The sequence below is a fragment of the Belonocnema kinseyi genome, chromosome 5 (genome assembly GCF_010883055.1).
Source record: "Belonocnema kinseyi isolate 2016_QV_RU_SX_M_011 chromosome 5, B_treatae_v1, whole genome shotgun sequence".
NCBI classification, from domain to species: Eukaryota; Metazoa; Arthropoda; class Insecta; order Hymenoptera; family Cynipidae; genus Belonocnema; species Belonocnema kinseyi.
Window position 1 is genome coordinate 22,329,672 of NC_046661.1, and position 18,563 is coordinate 22,348,234.

At 35.9% G+C, this 18,563-nt stretch overlaps 1 protein-coding gene across 3 annotated transcripts in view; it reads right to left on the reverse strand.

Annotated features, from left to right (window-relative positions):
• The window catches only part of LOC117172585 (protein amnionless-like), a 442,636-nt gene that overhangs the window by 166,088 nt on the left and 257,985 nt on the right, over positions 1-18,563 (reverse strand). The window contains exon 6 of one of the 3 annotated variants that reach the window (XM_033360667.1): positions 14,698-15,178. The exons of the other annotated variants lie outside the window; for them this stretch is intronic. Within the exon in view, the coding sequence (XP_033216558.1) occupies positions 15,118-15,178 (61 nt within the window). The 3' untranslated portion in view covers positions 14,698-15,117. Of the gene's footprint in view, positions 1-14,697; positions 15,179-18,563 lie in introns of those variants that run through there. 3 annotated transcript variants of the gene reach the window in all.

An 18,563-nucleotide genomic window follows, 5' to 3' on the forward strand; every position in this document is an offset into this window, starting at 1 on the left:
CATATTTTCATTGGTATATAATTTTTTGATAAAATTGATATATTTGGAGAAAATATCGATTAAAGAAATACCATAAGAATAAAAAGCCCTTTTTATTGACAACAAGTGATTTTTTCGAAAATTATTAAGGGACAAAAGGTACTCTATTACAGGTATACTCCAAGATGAATAAGAAGTATTTGTTCAAAATGTTAATATTTACCAAGTTATTCGCATTTTTCCTTCTTTTTCCCATTTTTTCAATCACCTGCTGTATCTTTAGCAATTTAAAAGAAGGTGTGCTCAAAATTAGTACACGAATAAAGTAAGTCTTGTCCAATGAATTGGCGTCAGCCACTTTCAATTAAAACAATAACTTATTCTGCTATAAATAATCATAATCAGTGTCACGTTCTCAGCTTCTGATTATCGTAGAAAGTTGTAATAAAGAAGAATATGATTATAAAAATTAATCAACAAAATCGCTTCACTTTAAAATACCCATTATTTATTATTGTTAAAGTTTATGTTTTGTCGCGGAGATACATTCGATCTTTATTACCGTGACGAATGTCAAGTTTCCCAGACCCAGCGTGGGTCATTGGCGTAGGCATTACGATTGCATTTTTAATGCTATAGAACTGCATTAAAAATGCACCACCAAGAATTTGTAATGTCTACGTCAACGGCCCACGCTGGGTATGGGAAACTTGACATTCGTCACGGTACTAAAGATCGAACGTATCTCGACGACAAAACATAAACTTTAACAATAATAAATAATGGGTATTTTAAAGTAAAGCGATTTTGTTTTTTAATTTTTATAATCATATTCATCTTTATTACAACTTTCTACGTTAATCAGAAGCTGAGAACGTGACACTGATTATGATTATTTATAGCAGAATAAGTTATTGTTTTAATTGAAAGTGGCTGACGCCAATTCATCGCAAAAGACTTACTTTATTCGTTTACAAATTTTGAGCACACCTTCTTTTAAATTGCTAATGATACACCAGGTGATTGAAAAAATGGGAAAAAGTAGGAAAAATGCGAATAACTTGGTAAATATTAACATTTTGAACAAATACTTCTTATTCATCTTGGAGCATACCTGCAATAGAGTACCTTTTGTCTCTTAATAATTTTCGAAAAAATCACTTGTTGTCAATAAAAAGGGCTTTTTATTCTTATGGTATTTCTTTAATCGATGTTTTCTCCAAATATATCAATTTTATTAAAAAATTATATACCAATGAAAATACCTATCTCCGGGCGTGGACCAACTTTTGTTTCAAACTTTTTCCTGTAAAATCAATTTCAAGAAATTTAACCTGAGTTTCCGGCGACTTCGAAACCGCCTGGCAACACTTTTGCATCCAGGTAAGTGCCTGGCAACGCGCAGGTACTATTTATAATGTCAGCCCCTACATGTACAACAATTTTCAACCTTATCCGAGTCACGTAAGTTAACTGCCAAAAATTCGCAACTTTGACAGGTCGCCACAGGTGAACGCATCCACTCACACCTGCCAGGCACCCATTTTTACGTTCCTCATCATCAGACGAACATCTCATGTGAAAATTGGCCTTATCCGTATCACGCTCCCATTTACGTTGTCAGCCCACGGTCTAGTACATCTCACGTCAAGCGATCAAATAACAAAAAAGTGCATGTGCATATATGGTACACTCTCAACTGTGCACGTGCACAGATTTTTTCTTCCCAAATGTGCACGTCTTGATTAAAATGAGTATATTTTCTACTTACAAGTTCTCGTGAGCAGAACGCTTGTGTAAACCCGGCTGAAAATCTGCGCCCGACTTTTCGGGCACATATAAAAAAATAGCATTTTGGCCCGGATCTGCGACCGTATTTGCGGCCGCATTATGAAAAAATATAAATTGCTCACAAAATTTGCCTTGACTTTAAAAATGTACTTGAAAATATACTACAGACAAGCATCTTATGTATTTTAATAAATTTTGTTTATTTCAAAATGCGGCCACAAATGTGGACGCAAACATTGTTACATAAATGATAGCAAATGTACCACAAGTATAAATTCTGTCGAAAATACGATCACAAATATTCCAACCTTTCAAGAAATCACCCAATATGTTATATTTTTTAATTTGCATCCAGTTGTATAAAGCATATTTTCAACCGAAATACTTAAAAATATCTGAAAATATCCACGAATAGAATTTTATTAAATTTATACACTCAATAAACTAAGGGATGGCATTCTAATATCGCACTACAACCATTCTTTCAGTGAAGCCGATGTCAATTTAATTTCAGAATTTTTTTAGGAATGTTTTAAGGAAAGATGGAGAAAAATTCCTAACACCACTCGAGGCGGATGCATACTAGTATCCACGTCGGGTCGATTTACTGGACATGTGAGGATATTAACTTCTTTTTCATTATTGCTATCAAAGAATTAGTGGGTTAAACATTTGAGTGATTCTTGAAAGTTCTCAGTTTACCCGAATAAGTATTTACGCACTGGGTTATGTTTAATCAACCTTAGTTTTTCTTAGCATTCTCCGAAAACTACCAATTACACAGACGCAGAAATACAGAAAAAGATGCGGGTCCATATAATTTCACATGCGGCACGTCTATCTGCAGCAATTTACACCAGCGGCATGTCACATCTGTGGTATGTATCATCTGCGGCATTTCACAACTTCCTACGAAAATGTTCTCAGTAGTTCCAGAGATTGCAAAACTGCGGCAAGTCTCTCCAGCAGTAACACTCTCTCAAGAAAATTTTATCAGTCATTCCAAGAATGGACAAATTGCGGCATCTCTCCACAGCGGCATCTCTTTCCCAATACAATTTTTTTATACTTCCGAAGATGGCAAAACTGCGGCAAGTCTGCCCAGCGACATCCCTCACCCAAGAAAGTTCTTTAGTACTTCAAAGATGGAAAAATTGCGGCATCTCTCCACAGCGCCATCTCTTTCCCAATAAAAATTTGGATACGTCCAAAGATGGGAAAACTGCTGCAGGTCTCCCCAGTGGCATTTCATTCCGACAAAACTGTGCTAAGTAGTTCCAAAGGTAGCAAAACTGCGGCAAGTCTCCCTAGCGTCATCTTACTTCTACAAAACATTGCTAAGTTATTCCAAGGATTGAAAAACTGCGGCATCTCTCCACATTTGCATCTCTTTCTCAATAATTTTTTTTGATATTTCCGAAGATATCGAAACTACGGCTAATCTCTCTGCCGGCATTTCTCGCTCGAGAAAATTTTCTAAGTATTTGTAAAGATGCAAAAATTGCGACAAGTCTTTCCATTTGTATAATTTGCAAGAAGAAAGAGAAAGCATTCATTCTGTTGCCGTGTCGTAAATTATTAGTTTGTCAGGACTGCAAAGATTGGCTTGAGAAAAGCCTTTTCCTTTATGTGGTATAACAGTAAAAGATTATTGAACAGTATCACTGTATAAACAATGACATAAAGAATTCGATTTGAGTGGGCCATCTACAAAATAGGGGATATGTTTTGTAGGAACTTATAATACCAACCCACATCTTCGTAATTGTTTTTTATTAATACTTATTTAAAATCAATTTTGGTGTAAATAAATGAATATCTGAACACAATAGTAACTTAATTTTATTCTTGGACTTTTACAACAAGCTTTTACAACATCTCTTAAGGGCTTACACGGTTTTAATATTTCCCAAATTTTACAATCTAATATTTTAAGTATTTTCATAATTACTTCCTTAAGTAATTAGCTCTGGGAAGGCTTGTCGCATTTTTACCCATTTTTATAACTAATGAACTATTCCTTGGCAAGTGATACTGCTAGTGAGGCTTGTCGCAGTTTTGCCTTCCTTGGAAGTACATAAAAAAATTTCGTGTGGAGAATTGCCCATGGGAAGACTTAGAGTAGTTTTTGCATCTTTGGAAGTATTTAAACAATTTTTCAGCAGATTTGCCATCTTCAGAAGTACATAGAAAAAATGTATGAAACGAAAGACCCAGCTAGGGAAACTTCTTGCAGTTTTGTTATCCTTGTAAGTACTTGAAAAATTTTCTTGTGGAAGAGATACTGCTGGGGAGACTTACCGCCGCACAGTGGTTAAAAATCCTAAAAGCTGGCCATAATGCAAAAAAAAATTTTTTTGAGGTACTTTCAAAGATTCAAATAAGTGCAGTGGTACCCCTAGCATCGTTTCGGAACGATATCAAAGAACACGTGCTCGTCTCAGCCAGCTTCTTCTTTTCTTATGAGATACCGCTGGGGAGACGTGCCCCTGTTCTGCTTCCCTTGAAAGTACTTGAAAAAATTTCTTGGAGGAGAGATACCGCTGGGGAAACTTGCCGCAGTTATGCCATCTTTTGAAGTATATAAAAAAAATTTTCAAGCGAGAGATGCTATTGGCGAGACTTTACGCAGTTTTGTCTTCTGTAAAACTACTTAGAAAATGTCCATAGGTGAGAAATGCTACTAGGGAGATTGGGCGCAGCTTTTCCATCTTTGGAAGAATTTAAACAAATTTCTTTGGGGGAGAAATGCCGATGGGGAGACTTGCCGCTGTTCTGATATCTTCAGAACTACTTAGCAAATTTTTCTAGGAGTGCGATGCCGCTAGGTAGACATGTCGCAGTTTTGTAATTTTCAAAACTACAAAGACAATTTGCATAAGGGATAGATGTCGCTAGGAAGATTGGCTGCAATTTTGCTATCTTTGGAAGTATTTAAAAAAATTTATTGAGTAAAAGATGCCACTGGGTAGACATGCCGCAGTTTTTCCAACTTTAGAAGCACTTGAAAAAATTCCTGGAGTGAAAGATGCCACTGGGGAGATTTGCCGCTGTTTTGCCATTTTCGAAACTACTTAGAAAATTTCCATTGGTGAAAGATGCCGCTAGGGAGACTGGCCGCCATTTTGTTATCTATAGAAGTACCTAAAAAAACTTGTGGTGAGAGAGATATCGACGGGGAGACTTGTCGCGGTTTTGCCATCTTTGGAAGCACTTAGAGAAATGTATTGAGAGAGAGATGCCGCTGGGGCGTCTTGCCGCAGTTATACCATTTTTGGAAGTACTGAGAGTATTTCCTGAAGCAAGAGATGCCACTGGGGAGAATTGCCGCTGTTTTCCTATTTTTGGAAGTACCTAAATAAATTTCTTGGATGAGAGATGCTATTCTTAAGCCCAAGATGGTATAGGGAAGACTTGCCGTCATTTTCCTCTTCTTGGAAGTACTTCAAAATATTTCTTGGAACAGAGATACCGCTGGGGAGACTGGTCGCAATTCTATCTTCTTTGGAAGTACTTAAATTTTTTCTTAAGCAAGGGATGCCACGGAGGAGATTTGCTGCTGTCTTTCCATCTATGGAACTACTTATAAAAATTTTCTAGGAGTGAGATGCCGCAAGGTAGACTTGCCGCGTTTTTGTCATCTTTTAAACTACTGAGAAAGTTTCCATAGGTGTGAGATGCCCCCAGGGAGTCTTGTCCCAATTTTGCCACCTTTGGAAGTATCTAAAAAAATCGTGTGGAGAGATATGCTGCTTGAGCGAATGGTCCCACTGGGGAGACTTGTTGCGGATTTGTCATCTTCGGAAGTACTTACAAAATTTTCTTGTGGGAGAGATACTGCTGTTGAGACTTTCCACCGTTTTTCTTTCCTTAGAAGTACTTGAAAACATTTCTTGGAGAAGAGATACCGCTGGGGAAACTTGTCGCAGTTATACCATCTTTGTAAGTACTGAAAGAATTTTCTTAAGCAAGAGATTCCACTGGGGAGACTAGCCGCTGTTCTCCCATCTTTGGAACCACGTAGAAAATTTGTCTAGGAGACAGATGCCGCTAGGTAGACTTGCCGCAATTTTGTCATCTTTGAAACTACTTAGAAAAATTCCATAGAGGAGAGATGCTGCTATTAAGAATGGCCGCAGTTTTGCCTTCTTTGAGAGTACCTACACAAATTCCTGGGGTGAGAGATGCTGCTTTGGAGATTTTACGCAATTTCGTCTTTTTAGAAGTACTTTGAAAAATTTATTAATTTCGAGATGCCACTGGAGAAACTTGCAGCAGTTTCGTCATATTTTAAACTACTCAAAAAATTCCCATAAGTGTGAGATGCTGCTGGGGAGACTTGCCGGAGTTTTACTATCTTCGTAATTATTTAGAAAATTTACATAGGTAAGAGATGCTGCTAGTAACACTTGCCGCAATTTTACCATTTTTGCAACTACTTGGTATATTTGTCTAGTAGTGAGATACCGCCAGGTAGACTTGCCGCAGTTTTGTCATCTTTGAAACTGATTGGAAAGTTTCCCCAGAGGAGAGATGCTGCCAGGAAGACTGGCCGCAGTTTGCCATATTTGGAAGTACTTAAAAAATGTTCTGGGAGAGATTACACTGGCGAGGCTTCCCGCAGTATTGCCAACTTTTAAACTGCTTAGAAAATTTCCATAAGCAACAGATAACTCTAGGAGGACTGGCCGAAATTCTTTGGAAGTACCTAAACATTTTTCTGGGGGGGGGGGAATGCTGCTTCGAAACCTTTCCGCAATTTTGCCTTCTTAGAAGTACTTCGAAAAATGTAGTGAGTTAGAAATGCTGCTAGGGAGACTTGGCGCAGTTTTGCAATCTTTAGAAGTACTTAAAAAATTTTCTTTAGCGAAAGACTTTGCTGCGTAGACCTTCTGCAGTTATGTCATCTTTGGAACTACTTAGCAAATTTGTTTAGCAGTGGGATGCCGCTGGGCAAACTTGCCGCAGTTATTCCGTCTTTGCAAGTACGTAAAATTTTTTCTTAAGCCCAAGATGCTACAGGAAAGGCTTGCCGCTATTTTGCTTTCCTTGTTTGAAAGTTCTTAACAAAATTTCTTGTGGAAGAGGTGACCCTGGTGAGACTTGCTGAAATTTTGCCAACTTTAGGAATACTTAAAAAATTTCCTTGTTGGAGAGGTACCGCTGGGAAGACCTGCCGCCGTTTGGCTTTCCTTGGAAGTACTTGGAAACATTTCTTGGAGAAGAGATACCGCTTGGGAGACATGCCAAAGTTATGCCATCTTTGGAGGTACTTAAACATTTTTCTTAAACGAGGGATGCCAATGGGGAGACTTGTTGCAGTTTTCCCATCTTTAGAACAATTTAGCAAATTTCTCTAGGAGTGAGATCCTGCTAGGCAGACTTGCCGCAGTTTTATCATCTTTAAAACTACTTAGAAAACTTTCATAGATGCCGCTAGGAAGATAAGCCGCAGTTTTGCCATCTTTGTAAGTATTTAAAAAAATTCTGGGGAAGAAATGCTGCTTTCGAGACTTCCCGCAGTCATTCCTTCTTAGGAATTATTGAAAGCATTTTCTTAAGCGACATATGCCACTGGGGATACTCGCCACACTTTTCCCATCCTTGAAACTACTTAGAAAAGTTTTCTATTAGTGAGATGGCGCTAAGTATACTTGCCGCAGTTTTATCATCTTTGAAACTACTTAGAAAAAAATTCATAAGTAAAAGATGCATTTAGGCAGACTTGCCGCAGTTTTGCTCTCCTTGGAAGTACTTAAAAAAATTCTGGGGAGAGAGATTCCGCTGGGGCGAGTTGCCGCAGTTTTTCCATCTTTAGTAGTACTTTTAAAAAATTTCGGGAAAGATGCCACTAAGTAGACTTGCCGCAGTTTTGCTGTCTTTGAAAAGACTTGAAAAAATTTATTGGGGAGAGATGCTACTGCGGAGACTTACCGCATGTTTGTCATCTTTGAAACTACTTAGAAAATTTGTATAGGTGGCAGATGACGCTAAGGAGACTGGCCGCAATTTTTCTTTCTTTGGAAGTACTTTAAAAATTTTTTGGAGAGAAAGATGTCGCTGGGGAAACTTGCCGCAGGTTTTCCATCTTTAAAAGTGTTTAAAAAACTGACTAGAGACTGGAGAAATGTCGCGCCGGAAAGAATCCGCTAGGTACAGATGCCGCAGTTGTGATATGCCATAGATGAGACATTGCGCAGATGTGACATGTCATAGATGTGACACGCCACAGATGTAACATGCCACAGTTGTGAAATTTCACAGATAATACATTCCGCAGATGTGACGTTCCGCAGATGTGACGTTCCGCATATGTGACATACTGCAGACGTGACATGCCGCAGATGTAGCATCCCGCCACATCACAAGTCTTTGATTTGTCTTCGAGAGGCTTGCCGCATGTGACATGATATGGACCCAAAAACTGTATATTTACAAAAGTTTTTCTATCGTCTAACTTGAAAACCCGGTTTAATAATGCCTCATTAATTATTAAAATAAAGCACCTTTGCAGTGGGTGATGTTCAATTTAGTCCAGTTTGTATTAGCATGGTACAAAAGTTCCTAATGATTTTTTTCAGTAATAAAAAGACTCCCAGTCCCAGAGAATTCATTACTTTTATACTGGACTTGAATAAACATTACCCAGTGCAATACTATTCACTCGAAAACATTGATCAGGTCTTATGAACCACATCATCACGAATGTATTTTTGTAGTTTTCTTAAAGTCACTGCGCATGGGCGCATTACTCAGTAATTTGACGTCTTCTTGGTTGGCGAGCTTGGTCTCGGCCTGATTAAAACCTGATCTCTTCATTAGTGGATCTGATTCCTAAATCTCTCTTGTTCCTCCTGCTATTGAGGCAGAAAATTCTCAACAAACCTCACGACTGCATTCAAGTAAAATTGTGACCGCAGTCTAACAATAGAAACTTAGAATATAGAAAAACTGTTGCAAACATTACTGTTGTAAAGAATAAATTATGAAGGTACTAATTTTATTGTAATATACAAGTAGAAATGAAGGAAAAACTAATTGTACTTATACCAAAACAAAGCACTTATGATACCTGGGAAAGAGTCTTAAATTTACAAAACAAAACAGGAAAGCCATTCTTTCTATATGTATTTTACTCATTTATCATTTTTCCAATAGAAAGTAGGTGAATATGCCATAGTCGGAAAACCAAATCAAAATAAATTCACATTTACTGTTACATACGAATAAACAGGTTAAACAACCGCTATAGGGTCCCACTAGGAGCATCTTCCATTTATGAAAATTACACCGGCTTCCAGTAAAACCGTGGTAAATAGCACATTTGACAACGCCTCACGATCGTGAGCTGGTTAGCCATAGGGCACGACGAAATCACAAAAGCAGACAAGCAAAACTCTCCCGTGTTTTAAGTACACGGAGCGACTTAAGGATAATAGCTTTCTGTATCCACCTCGCAAGTGGCTTGGCGTATTTTTTGTACACCAGTATGGCTTTGGGATTATGAAACAGTGATAGTGTCGCACCTATGAGAGTACCGATCACAAGGACAATTACTTTATCTGAATATTTTGGGTCGAGCCACTGCAGCATCCTCACAAAGTGTTGATACCTCTCCTCATTTTCCTCCTCTGCAATGAAGGCTGCTATCTGAAAGTCGTAGTTTCAGAATCATTTCGGACAATCGACTCTACCTCCCTTAGAGCATTTGGCAGGACATTGTTGTGGCGAATATCTTAAGAGCGACAAAGATGTTAGTTGAGAACTCCTAGGACCGCATGATGTCTATAGAAATACATTGTTCCCACGTTAGTGAGACACATGGACAGTATGTATCGTAGGTACTTAGTGTGTACATGATACGTCGTATACGTAACGCTGGGAACTTCTTGAAGCTGGTTCTTTGTCCATTGCATCATTCCAAATGAGTAGAATATAAGCATAACTGCTAGCTTATTAAGCGCAGATACCTTGTTCAACGCTGATTGAAAAACTAAATCTGTCGATGGAGAATAGTACTGAACCGCTGACTACAATTGTCGGAAGTGGACCAGGGAATAGAAGGAGAGAACAAGTCGAGAAAGTGGTCCTGTCATTTTCTAATGATCCTGATTGGTTCCTCTCATCTTCCATCTGCTTTCATTAGAAAAATATCAACAGACCAATCACCAATCGCCATACTTAGAAAAGCCAAAGTCGACTTTCTTATCTGTCCTCTCTCTCTCTATTCCTTGGTCCACTTACGCCAGTCGTAGTCAGCGGTCCAGTTCTATATGTCGAAGCATTAAAGTTACATCCTAAATTCGGCACTGGGGCACAACTAGGTATTTATAGGTATCTCCAATGCCCGCGAATACCAGTAACACATCCTCGATTCAGATCAATCTTGGCACACTTGTTCAATTAAAAGTCCATAACATTCTCTCGTGTGTACTACTTGACGATATTTGAAGCACTCTAAAGTTATCTTAAACAAAACCTTCAGGTCATCCGTATAGAATACATAACTAACTTAAGTCTCACGGTGATTAGTTTTGCCGCAAAGGTGCCCGAGAGAAGTGCGTATTATAAAAGATAGTGGCAGAAGTGTGATTCGAAACCGCAGAGCGTTCATGGTGTCGACCTGAAAGACACTTATCTGGAAGGGGACGTTCGTTCCTACCCGATATTTTGCAGATGAGATAGTGAATCTAGTTTGGTAAAGGGGAATCAATCTCTCTATGCACCTGAGTATGTATGTGTAAGCGTTCAAGCCTTCCAAGGATAGCTGTAAAGATCTTATACAGTATGTTCAAACAAGTTTTCACCTTGTAGTTCTCTGAGTTGGACAAGGCGTCTTCCTTCGGCAATAACTGAAACCAGGCATTGCGAAATCGGCTTCTCCGACTTTAAAAAATGAGGTAAACATGCGCATCAGATCATGGCGCGTGGAAGTAAACTCTTTGACCAGAAGTTCTTTATACCATTTAGCCATGCAGCGGAAAAAATTTTCGTTCTCGAAGGCTCCTGCTATCAAAATGGGGGCAAAAATCGCGTTTTTTTTAAATATCTCGTTTCCAATGCACTTTAAAGCAAAATTAGTTCTATATAAGGTTTGGCAGCATACAGTTTTTTATCACTCTCGTTACGAACAGAGAAAAGCGGATCCATTTTTTGCAATTTGTAAAAAATGTGAAATTTTACCTTGAAATTTGAAGGAATATTTATTCATATCGTTACTATATTACTATTATATGATTATATATGTATAACTAATACAATATATAATTCATTTATCATATTATATATACATACATACACTCACGTACGTACATGTGCAAGTGTGCATGAACTTATCGATATTTATGAAATATCTACATTACTCGTTTTTGCAATAATTCTTAAAATTCGTATTTAAAGATGGTAAGCATGAAACAGAGGAAATACTCTTTAGATTTTTAAGTTTAGATATTCAGAATATCTGAAATTTGAATTTGTCCCATTTTCTTTATCATTATTCAACAAGGATGAAATAAGCAAGTGCGTCAAATCTTTTCTGTACAAAGCTTCCTGGTCTCTCACAGATTACATGAATTTTTTAAGCAGCACCCATGTCATAGATGGTGGATATCTATTACATAGATTCGTATGTCATCCCAGCGCCTCTGCTCTATCAATATATGAAAACTACGTGCAGTACGTACAGGCACATTATGGTGCAAATTACTTTCGAATAAAACGCATAAAATCCGTTTCATTTCAATGGTGAAAAAGAAGCTCGAAGATTCGAACTTTGCAGCGAAGCGAGGTACGCAAGCTACAGACACATTGATCGTCAACACAGAGAGCAGTATCTCGCCATAATTTGACTCGGTATTCATCATAGGTGAAGACGTAGATCTTCTAGTTCTCACGAAATCGTCAGCAAAAAAGCATTAAAATATTTTCTTAAAATACAAGAAGAAGTGAGACTAATAAAATAATATACTGTTCAGAAAGTTTTAAGTTTCACGAAGATGTAGCAGAAAACATACTCTTCTCACATACATTTAGTGCCAGTGACACGACCTCTGCTATGCACGATAATGGATGCCTGAAGTTCATAAATACTAACAGTTGAAGAAGAATCTAGAAATCTTTAAAGACACGAATGCAGATCCTCATTTCGTTACTATGAAGAAGATGAATTTATTCTTGCACTCTGCGGATCTCCCTAGAAAATTTCCCTCTAGACTCCCTTTGCTATCTTTATGTTCGACCATCAGTAACAAAAAGTCAATTTAAGTTGCAGACATTGCCACTGACAAGAGAAGCTGTACGAGAACACTCGTTGCGGGATAAGCATGGATGGACAATACCAAAAATCCAGAATAATAGGGATGGCAGGGAAGTAAAAACGGACCTACTCCAGTCACAAGCAAAAAAAGATCCTTCTTCTAACGGATCGTTGCAGTTTGTTTACTGCAAGTTTAAAACCGAATGCGGTTTAAAATGTGACTGGGGGAAGCGGGTTGCCCACTGTTTCCTGCCATAACTCGTAAACTATTAACAGTGGAAAAACTTATTAATAGAAAAATTGATAGAGAATTGTATACTTTACTACTTTCTACAGATTTTTGTTTGCTCTCAAATGTATTGGAAACGAGATATTTTCAAAATACGTTATTTTGCTGCTATTTAGAACGTTACAGAAATTTCGCCGAGAGAGAGTACAATCTTGTAAAATAACACCTGATCCAGGTGAAATCCTGCGGTTGCCCTCAAGACGAACTTTTCATTATACTGTCTAAGCTCTGTACTACGTAGAATGCAGCCGCGTCATATGACCTTCTTGTTTAGGGGTTATACTGATATTATAGCATTTCAGTAGGATGTCCTGTAGTCGATCTGCCCACTAAAAAGTAGTGCAATTTTGCAGGTTCATCGCATTTAATCGGTCTTGATTAGTTCTTTCAACTTTACGTTAGTCCGAATTTTTTTCAGACCCATTGCTGGAAGCTCTGGACATTCGATCGTTTTCAACCGAACTTACAACTATGATTGGTGTTATCATTGCTGTTCCCACGAGCAGCTAAGAAAAATGTATCGTCCACCCTTGCTTCGGTTTCAGTTCCTTTTGAATTGAGCCAAAGGGTCCATGGCAAAACCAGCTCAGGCGACTTCAGATTGCGGATAGAAGGTCCCTGTACTAAGGATTTCTGCTGAATATGGTTACAATATTTATGAGCAGTAGTGGAAAGTTATCGAGGGAATGTCAGGAAGGCATAACTCCCAACCGGATGCGTGACAAAAGTGCCGAAAGCTAAATAGGACCTGGGTGAGATGTCTTACACGGTGACTCTGGGAAACATGACGAATTTTTCGAATATGCACCCTTATATTTGCTTAGAGAGCTACACAAAAATGGACGAACTCTTTCGCTGGCTGTTCATGGGGACAACAATGACATTAACAAAAAGTTGTTTATGCGCTTCGAAGCGATCGAACGCTTACAGCATGTGATAATGGGTCGGCCAACAGTGCCCATTGCCCTAGAATTCGGGATGCTGATAATAATTTAATTTGAAACACGACGACGGAGTAGTGCACAGTGGGGACAAATGAAAAAAGGGGCTCAAAATAACTTGTAAGGCGCAATTTATTACCGATTTTGAATTATTTTTTTTGAGAAAAATTCATCGTTTGATTTTAAACAGAATTATGTAAGCCAATTTTGGAATTTTTGCTTATTTAAACTTGTATCGTAATGCAAAAATAGGAAAAATGTCGATTTTGACGGTTTTATTTTTTATCTTCTTCAAACAAATTTTTCCCTGCTCAATATCGCTTTAATTTGATGCACAGGTGTGCACAAATAAAAAAATTACTAAGTTGATAAGTTAATTGTTATAAACCAATTATATTTAAAAATATCCAAAATCATGGATTGTTCGCTCGTAAAGTATAATTGTGCGTTAAAATTGCTTTGTCGGCATTTGTGGACAAAAAAGAACCGTTTTTTCTTCTTATTCCGTATAAACTATATCTTGACAGTGATTTTAATTGAAGAAAGCTTGTAAACTGATATTTGTATATAATTTGGTCAATAATTTATATAAAAAAATGTTTATTCTCGGAATTTACTGACAAAAAATGTCATTTTTTGCTAATTGTCTTCAAATATAATTTGCCATGCTTTTTATTGATGAAAATTTATCATTAAATATTTTTTATATATTATTCAAGCAATTTATATAAGTAAATGTTTTACCGGCATTTATGAAAAAACGAAGATCGTTTCTTCTTCGGATTGTCTACAAATTATCTTTCCAGTGTAGTGTAGCAATACAATTTTGTCTTCTGATAGTTTTTTGCATTAATGTTTACGTACTAATAGAACAGCAAATAAATATAATAAAAATAATAATGTAGGTGTAATTATGAAGAATATTTGAAAAGTGAAAAATCTTTTTTTATACGTATTTTCTTCAACACCTTTTGATGAAATTATTTTGAATAAAAAGAAATTTAATTCAATCATAATTAAGACCAAAATAAAGATCACATTCAAGTAATATTTTCGAAAACAGAGTTGAGAAATTGGAAATAAAATAAACATTTTTATGAAGTTAAAAAATCTTTTCTCACAATAGGCGTATGTAATGTTTTTTTAGTCCTAAAAACTTTTTTTCAAATAAGTCTTTATTTCAGAACAATAGGTCAAAACTAGGAGAGGATTTAAGCTACAACTAAAATGTAAATTACACGAATTAGGTAAAAAAGTTTTCACTGGTGATTTGTTGGAATTATATTTTAATGAAAATAAAATAATAATGGAAGACTTATTACAGTCAAAAATAGAAGATAGCTCTTTTTTGGTTCAAGTTTACAACTCTAAGAACGTAAATTCTTATTGGTGAGTTATGTACATAGCCATGCTTTTGCTAACATATTTGTTTTCAATTTCCTTTTCCATTGATTTAGCTTGCTTAAAAATTCTTAGACGCAATAGAAATTTTATACAACTGAGTGCAATTATCTGAATATTTGTTCCCTTTCCTGATATGTATCAAACGTAGCTTCGTTAACGTAGAAGAGCAAGTTTTCTTTATATTCTTTATATTCTTCATTAAAAAAAGCTTATTTCCAAAACAAACACTACATGAAAATATATAATTACATGCAAACTCTTCTTAAGAATACTTCAAATGTTTGGCGCTTCCTTACGTATTTCCGATTCCGGTTTCGACGCGGCTAATGGAGGGGGTAATGTGACACAACTCTCTCCAGAGGAACTCTAGGAAAGACAAGTACGCATCAAATGAGATCAGTATTTTATGAGTAAGATTAGCGCCGGTTACTAATTAAATGCATTTTCGAGTGTTCAAATCACGAATTCGTCTGATGTCCTTGTTTCAAGCTTCTTGCGCTTCTTCGGATAACAGACCAACTGAAATTAAAAAGCACTTAATGATTTTTCCACCATGTAAAAGAATTTTGTGCACGTAGAACCATTTTTTTGTGCATGTAGAACCATTTGTACACATCTACATATACCTGTGCAGTTTGAAAAGCCTACTATTCAAATTTAACTCCATTGATTTTCCGTTCAAAGGAGAGAACTTGAAAAATTATGCTAAATCGTTCAATTAAGCGACAATAAACACCTATAATCATTGCCGTTAGTTCAGGATCCCGGAAAAATCTTTGCGGAGTATTTTCTTCGTTTTAATTGTCTGCTCTATGTTTAGGAGCATATTTTTATTAGCCCTATCACACTTAGAAAATTTATCTGGATCTTTATTTTGACAGCTTTCATTCGATTTTTTTTTCGTTTTGTTGTTTTCGCTTTCCAATGGCTAAAATCTAAACGATAGGCAATGTTTAAAATAAGAAACATGCAACGTAACTTAGCATGAAGTGGTAAAAGACCAAGTCGATAATCCTCCTCAATGACACGTTTCCGTTTCACTTTGACTAAATCATTCATTTCTAAAGGGTTTGCTTTGTGCTGCACTTGGTGTTTTGCTAAGGTTATGTTCTACTTCACCATCCATATTAGTTAACAGTATTTCATGACCTACCTGAAACATAAATCTGCTGAATAAAATTTTAATAGGCAATAGAAGATTTATTTCTCTCTTTATTAGGTCTATCCCAGATCTGGTTAAATCAGCTGTTTCTTTAGCATATTGATATGATGATGGTATGTACAATTTTGTAGACGCAGAGTGCGGATTTTCCCAGATCACTTTAGACCATGATTCTAATATAATAAGAACCATTAAGGTCATGCAGATGCTTTAATCAGATTCCTTGTTATCTGGAAGCTTTTCTTTATATGATGTTTGGTCTGATGCCCCATTCGCACCATATTTTAGAAAAATTGTCATAAATTTCACACGTTTCTCTAGCACTTGTGCCTTAATGATAGGAATAACCAGTAACCGGTTTACTGTAAAATCTAGAATTTCTTGTAATCAAATAGTGACCCTTTAATCAGTAATAGTTATTTCTAAGACAGAAGGATAACATCTTCTTGTTGCGTCGGACAGATCTTTATAGGGAACATAAATGTCTGCATTTTTTGGCTTTGCTTACAAAAGAATGGTTTCGTACTGGTGTTTAGAAACTTGGGCGTCTCTAATCAGTGACAGAGCTTCATCATCGGTAACTTTAATTACACTCACTTTATTGTCATTTTCTTCCCTATCATCTAAAAGTCGAAAAAATTTATTGACCAATGTTATTTTTTTAGTGGTTATTAACTGACTAAGAGAAACATGTTGAATTTCAAACTTAGAATAGCTTTCTTGAATTGTTTGCACCATCCTTTTTTTCTTCGATTTAGAGCCATCTTCAACATCTTCTAGACATCGTCTAACCAACTTTGATAAGTTCAAAGAGATTGCCAAGACGGTAAGCAACCATTGACTATAAATAAATTCAAATTTGTCTTTATTCTAAAAGGAAAGCCTGCAATTCTTTCTTTTTGAAATCAGGGAGAAAGTAGCGTAATATTTTTTATCCCACTATTGCTTTTTGATGCACTTCAATCAAATCATTTTCTCTGATATAATTCAGTAGGAGTTCACATAAGTTTTTGTCAATTCGAGCGAAGTTTTGAATCCAGATATCACACAAATTTTCAATGGGTACCTCAAGATCAGTCATATTAAGGATTAGGCCAATAATAAATCAACAATTGAAAATCTAGTATATAATTTACTGAAATATTTTTTAGCCAGTTCCTTCTTTATTATTGACTTAAAAAAAGTTAAGAACTAAGGCTTAGTACCTAATGAATCAAAACACACTTTGTATTAAATACACGAACATACTCATTATTTACCTGTTAACCATGAACCTAAAAAAATACCCGAAAATTGAAGGTGTATAAAGAAACTGATTAGAGCTTATTAAATATTCTAACTTAATGTCAGAATAATATTTATAGTGGATTCAAGGATAAACGTGAATATGATGATAAACAAAATTTCTATTGGCAGGTAACTGAGATCAATGTATCTATGTTTTTTAATGGCGACGAATTACGGGACGGAATCAATGTTTTCTGTTCGAATATTCTACATAGAATGTCGGAAAAATCAGTTGAAAGCTAGCTTCAACCTTTCTTGCAATTTTTGCCTCGGTACCTAGGCCTGCGTGATTCTTCACTTTCCAGGCACGGACCTCTGTTGACAATTGTCATTATCTGAGATTACATCAACCCCTTGTACGTTTTTTACAATAGTGAATTTTACGTAGATGTTCTTTTTAAATAAATTATATTTTAAAAGCATCTCTTTTTTTATTAATTTAAATGAACCTTAACTTTTAACACGGCACATTAGTAAGATTTACGCGTACAAACAGAAATCTTACGATCAATATTAACATTGTGCAAAGAATTTTTATGAACAAAGCTCTTTGACAAGTGTTACAACTTGTTACGGAAATCTTGCTCATTGTATAATATTGAAATTTTGTTGATACTTGATTCGACTTCTTGGACTATTTTTATCATTTGTTTCGACCTACATTTTATTACACGGTTACTTAAACCTCTACCTATTCTGAGAATATCTGTGACTGGTTCAGGAATTTTAATATCTGTCAAATTTAATTTCCAAGAATCCTTATCTCCTTCTTCAGAGATTATGTGCAAATTTTAATTTTGCTCTTGACTATTAGTATGTTGATTAATCAAAAAAGAAAGTTTTTTTTTCATGTTTCTGATCATTGTTTAAAAATTTCTGATTCAGGAAAATCTGATGTTTCAAAAGATCAATAATTTCATCTTGTTGTAAACATGCTTCTAATTCACTTCTGATTCCGGAAATTTTTGAATTCTAAAAATTAACATGATTCTGTGGCAAAAATAAATGTGAAAGGAATAATCTCGAAATTAGTTATCCAAAAATAATGTCTTTTTTAGGCAAGCCATCATTACTTCTACATTAAATTAAAAACTTGTTTTGAAGAATACTGCCTCTTGATTTTTTATAGACATCGCACCATAATTTAACCTTTATAAAGGCAACCAGAATCCAACACCGAATTTCGACACGAACGATCAGATGTTCCTATGGAAATTAAAAAAAAATTAATATTTTCTTTCAAAGAAAAGAAATTAGGCTTCTTATTTGAAAAAAAATAAATAAAAAAAGGTTGAAGCAAAATGAGAAGGGAAACATCGAAATCCCCTTACTTATCTTTTTTATTTCTTTCATCTTTTTTATTCGTAATATTGTCAAATCACAACAAAAAACATTTGTAAAAATGAACACCAACATTTCGCCACTCATACAGCACCTTTCACAAAGCAAGAAAAA